The sequence below is a fragment of the Euphorbia lathyris genome, chromosome 2, assembly GCF_963576675.1.
Source record: "Euphorbia lathyris chromosome 2, ddEupLath1.1, whole genome shotgun sequence".
NCBI classification, from domain to species: domain Eukaryota; kingdom Viridiplantae; phylum Streptophyta; class Magnoliopsida; order Malpighiales; family Euphorbiaceae; genus Euphorbia; species Euphorbia lathyris.
The window spans coordinates 46,941,728-46,947,292 of record NC_088911.1 but is presented as its reverse complement, the minus strand read 5'-3'; the positions used below and the strand labels follow the sequence as shown (position 1 = coordinate 46,947,292).

At 30.1% G+C, this 5,565-nt stretch overlaps 1 protein-coding gene across 1 annotated transcript; it reads left to right on the top strand.

The window, feature by feature from the left end:
• Nucleotides 1–508: 508 nt before the first annotated feature.
• On the top strand, nucleotides 509–1,087 carry LOC136220388 (uncharacterized). Its single transcript, XM_066008211.1, has one exon. The coding sequence runs from the start codon at nucleotides 619–621 to the stop codon at nucleotides 943–945; it is 327 nt and encodes a 108-aa protein (XP_065864283.1). The 5' UTR covers nucleotides 509–618; the 3' UTR covers nucleotides 946–1,087.
• Nucleotides 1,088–5,565: the final 4,478 nt, after the last annotated feature.

Sequence of the window (5,565 nt, the reverse complement as noted above, 5' to 3'; positions counted from 1 at the left end):
AATCAATTTTTTATTATTATTTTTTTTACAAATTCAGAGCCATTAAAAAAAATGAAAATCTGACAAATGGAAAAAATTAATGAAAATCAGCTCAGTGATTTTTTGGAACCGAATGATCAAATTGATTACATTTTATCCAAATTTAGAAGGCTAACTAAATATTTTAATGGAGTGGGCTATTAGGACGCTTTGAAAGTTTAGGAAACAAATCAATTTTTTATTATTATTTTTTTTACAAATTCAGAGCCATTAAAAAAAATGAAAATCTGACAAATGGAAAAAATTAATGAAAATCAGCTCAGTGAATAATTAATACTTAAACGTGCACCTGCTGGCTGCTGATAATTATTAATTTAAAATGATGCAAGTATGATTGGGGCAGTTGAAGCCCGTTTAAAAATAGAAAACATGTATCGTTATCAAATAAATATAAATAATTCAAAAAAGTAAATGATGAGCTTTGCTCAATATTAAAAGTCAAAAATTCAAAATTGACGTGTTGAACTTTCTCACACCCTGCTACAAGAAATTGTTTCTAATCTAATCTAATCTGTATATATCGAACTCTCTCTTCATTATTATTCAAAACAACAAGAAGAAGAAGTTGCAGTTGCAGCAATGGAAGGTCTGATTCCGATGGTGTATAAAGCAATAAAGAAGAACAAAATTCGGAGGCAATACGAGTGCCTCTCATCTGGATCTGGATCTGCTCTGCCTTTCAATCCTGCTGGTTTTTACATTTCTGATATTCCTGGTAATTCAATCGCCATAAATAATGCTGCAAAAAAGTTCCACAGGAGATCTTACTCTTCTGTTGAGGGTTTTTCGGTCAAGGATCGCCGGTGGACTGACACCGTAACTGCCGCCGGTGTTTCTCCTCCCAGAACGAAGCAGCTCAAGAGGTTCGGCAGCCATAGAATGTTCTCATGTGTTACAGGTTGCTAGAAATTATACTTTTAATTTGATTTTGTTTTTTCCTCAATCATCAAAATGGAAATATTGAGAAATAATTGAAATTGTAAATAATGTAATGTATGTATGTATAATCCTTTTATTTCATCAATGGTTTTGTTTTCTTTTATGTTAATTATATACCACATACACACTCATTATGAACATCAAGTGTTTTTTTTTTTTTTTTTTTTTTGCTTTTAACGTTTTTTTCTCGGTCATTGAAAATAAAATAAAAGTGGCAACAAATAATTGGAAGAATTGTCTTTTTATTTCTTGATTTTCCTGATTCTTGGTTTTTAATTCAAGGTTAGACAACTACACAGTCTATGTCCTGAATCATAATACTCGGGTCCGTGTCCTGATTAGACACGGACCCGAGTATTATGAGTAGGAACAATAATTCTCAAGCAAACTGAGTCATAACTCGTCTAGTCTATAGCCCAGGTAAAGACTCCAAAGCTCCACTAATGGAACCAGTTGCAGTCGAGGTCAAAGTCTTGCAGCCAACTGACTCCATTTCTATTATTCATCATTTTTCAATATGTTTTTTTTCTCTATCTAATATTCTCTTTTCCCACTTTTAATTTCAATTTTTAAATAATTAATTCCCAATTCCATACATACATTACAAAATTGAAGAAGATAATTTAACCATGTATTGGCATGTGTAACTGTAATACACAAGTAACAAAATATTTCTTCCAGACCTAAAGTTTATTGTCAACAGTCCTACATTTAAAGAATTAAGGACGAAAGTGATAAATTGTACAAAGTAAAAGGTCTAAGTTGTGGGTTTTACCTTTACTTAATTGAGGACTTTTGGCAATGGCAATGTATGTATAAGTTATAGCAAAACAAAAATGAAGTCTGTTTACAATTTGCAATGCTCAACAATAAGCTTTGCTAATAATTATCAACATATTATTCCTTTAATATGCTATAAAATTATTCATTCTTTGAATGTTACTTTCAAATTTCAGAATGGTAGTTGGACTTGGAGCTATAGCAATTTTTTTTTTTTTTATCAGATTATGGATTTTCTCTTAAAAACATAAAAATTAAATTATAAAAAAAATAAAAATAAAGATAACAATACCTCGTTGACCTTTGATTTTGACTATTATTTTGAATTTCTTTAACACTGTTAATCAATTTGCATTGTCTTTGCTAACGAAATCAGATATATGTTTATCAGCTTTTAAACTATATGAATTATGTTTACAAATTTACTAAACCATAAAGTTTATTTTTATACTTTTTTTTCTAAATTATATTTATAAAAGAATATAGAAAAAAGAAGATGAGGCAAATGTTTAATTATAAAAAGTGTAAATTCTAAAAAAAACCCTGTGGTTTGATGTTATTCCAAAAAAATTCTCCTGGTTTGTTATTACAAAAAAAAAAAGGACTGTGGCACAGTATTTCTGAAGTATGAAGAAAAAACTCAAATGACAACAAAATGGCGAAAATTTTAGCAATAGGAAATCAAGCAAATTCAGTGGCAATAAGAGGCATAAATTGACCAAAGCCCCAGAATTCTCAGGATCAACAACATACAAATATTGTGAACAGTAAGGGAAACAAAGATTATATACAAGAGTCGAAAAATCTATACAGATACAGAGTCCGCACAACGCTCACCAGAACTTCAATCTCAAACTTCAACGCAAAGAAATTGAGAAGTATCAGCAGAAATCGATCTGTACCTCCGGTGCTGAAGGTCACTAGCTTACTATGCTGACAGAAGAATAGCGAAAAAACAACACCAAAATTCACTTGCGAAAATGAAAAATTAGGAGGCAAATTCCATGAATATGAATCGAATAGTTTGAGGGAGGTAGTTCCAGTGCCCCTGCCCGCAGACCGCACGGCTATTTCCAGATTTCTGGAAAATTTCCGAAAATCTGGAAATTTCCAGATTTCCGGAAACTTAAAAAAAAAAAGAAAAAAAGAAGGAAGAATAAGGAGGAAGAAGAAGAAAAAGAAAAAGAAAAAGAAGAAGAAGAAGAAGGAGGAGAAGGAAGAAGAAGAAGGAGGAGAGAAGAAGAAGAAGAAGGAGGAAGAAGAAGGAGAAGGGAGAAGGGAGAAGGAAGAAGAAGGAAGAGAGAGAGGGGAAAAAATAAAAATAAAAAATCAAATTTCCAACCTTACCCCTCTGCCACATCAGCATTTTAACACCGTTAAGTCATTTTCTGTTTTTTGGTTAACGGCGCAAACCATAGTCCTTTTTTTTGTAATAACAAACCACAATGGTTTTTTTGGAAGAACATGAAACCACATATGTTTTTTTTTGAATTTACCCTTATAAAAATGCATGTTTAAATTTTTTTTAAGGATAATTACGGCCAGCCCTAAGAGCGTGCAGGAAATGCGACCGTACAGAACCTCCAAATGTTAGGAGCACAATATATATATATTCAAAAAGAAAAAAAAAGCTAAAAGGGCATTAATAAAAATACAAACATTCTTTCAATAAATAAAAATACAAACTAAAAGAAATACATAAAAGGGCATTAATTAAATTAAGCAAACAAAAGGCAGTAATAAAATAAATAAAAAAATTTATATAAAAAATAAAAAGAAAAAACGTTTGGCATTGGTAACTGCTATTTTCAACGTAAAAGGGACGTTAGAATTGATAAGCATTAACTAAAAAAGAATCCAATTACCATTTAAACTCCTAATTGGTAAAACCTTAATAAAAAAATTTTCTGAGCTATCTTATCATATCGTCTATGCATATTCTCCAACTCTTTCAAATTAACATTATCTTACAATTTGCAAATCATCTTCTCTACATTCTATCTTTCTGGTGACAACAACAATCAGACTACATCTTTCTCACTCCTTGAGAATTTTGAGAGTTGTGGTGCGCAAATAATTTTTTTTCGAAATAGATTTCTACTGATATGCAAAGATCCTAAATTTGGTTCTATTTTTCCATTTTATTTTCTGACTTTATATCTATATTTATTGTGTATACTTTTGAATTTTGTTTGCAATGCCTTCTAAAAAGCAATTATCTGGACATGAAAAACGAATGAAAAAAAAATGAGAATTGATGAATTAATACAATATCAAAAAGAGGCTCTCAATAGATTTGTTGTTAGAGAAACTCAAAATGTTGATGATGTTAATGTAATTGGAACTTCAGTAGAAGGTTTAGTTTGTGACAATGATGTTAATTGTAGGTAGTTTTTTAAAAGTGAATTTATATGTAAATTTCCAAAGAATTAAACACAATTCATGAGAAATTAGTGGAGCTGTCAGTGAACTTGGATATTGACCTAGCCCACTCTATATATTTGAAGGGAAAATAAGACAGCCCAATTTAAACCCATTGAAGCTCAACTATATATGGGCTTAGCCACATAATTCATGTTCGGGTTGGCCAGAATCAATAATTCCATAAAAATATAAAATTAGCATATATTATATAACAAATTGATAGTTACACTTATATTTGGAACTCGTACATTCTACTAACTTTGTAATTTATTTATATTTATTTAAATGAAATATTTTATTCTTCTTTTCTTTATTAAGAAAACCTAATTTATACTTGTGATAATACAACACAAAGTTTTGCAATAATTTGTGTCAGCAGCACATTCAATATTAACATTTACAACTTTCAAAGCAAAATTTATTAACATTTACAATTGTTCGAGAACCAATAATGCAGAGTGATAAGACATTATAAGGTTAATTAAAAAAGCACAAAATTTGGGGCCAAATAAAACCTCTTTTACCTTGAAAAGATATACATTATGATAACATGTCAATCATTAAAAGTTTAGACAAAACGTTTTGGTTGGATATCATGGAATTACATGCGAAGTGTTCGAATAAAAGTCGATGAAAGAATATCCACATAACAAACGACCACCCGATTGTCCTACAGCCGCATGTTTGGAATCTCGATGATCGACCATGAATGATGGTCATGGAACATGCATACGGAGAAGTTGAGTACGACCGCAATCAAGGAAATATAATACAAGCGGAGACTTTATATTGAAACAATGATTCTTCAATAAAAAGATGACATCTTAAAATCCAAATAGAAGAGGAAATTTGATTTTTGTGTATTGAGTTATTTATCTTTCATTTCAACATATTAAGTGCATATATAACATTATTTTTCCAGCTTCTCCAACTTTCTCAACGAAACGCAATGTTTGGTATATATAAAATTGTTTTGCTCAAAATTTGGCAAAGAAATCAACTTTCACAACTTATCCTGAAAGTGAATTTTAAAAATACTCCTAAATTTAAATTTAGTTTCACAAATGACTTTAACTTTCAATTTCGTAATGTATGTATCGAACACTTATCAATTTTCTCCTACAACACTTTTTCCCACAACATGTTTTGTTGCCCTGAGCCTCTCATCTTTTATCTTTTTGTTGCGTTAAATCCTTAATGATCAGAAAAGTTAACTTTACATACAAAACTCGGTTAACAAAACGTTATTTATTTTATCTCCGTTCGAAATTTGTATTTCTAACAGTTGAAAAACAATTTTTTTAGCGTGTTATGTGGTTATAGAGAGATTGTAAAAGAATCTTGTTTCAAACAATAAAACATATAATTCTAGACACAAATGAA

Coding starts and splice junctions, on each gene's coding strand:
- LOC136220388 (XM_066008211.1), top strand. CDS start 619: ATGGAAGGTCTGATTCCGATGGTGTATAAAGCAATAAAGAAGAACAAA.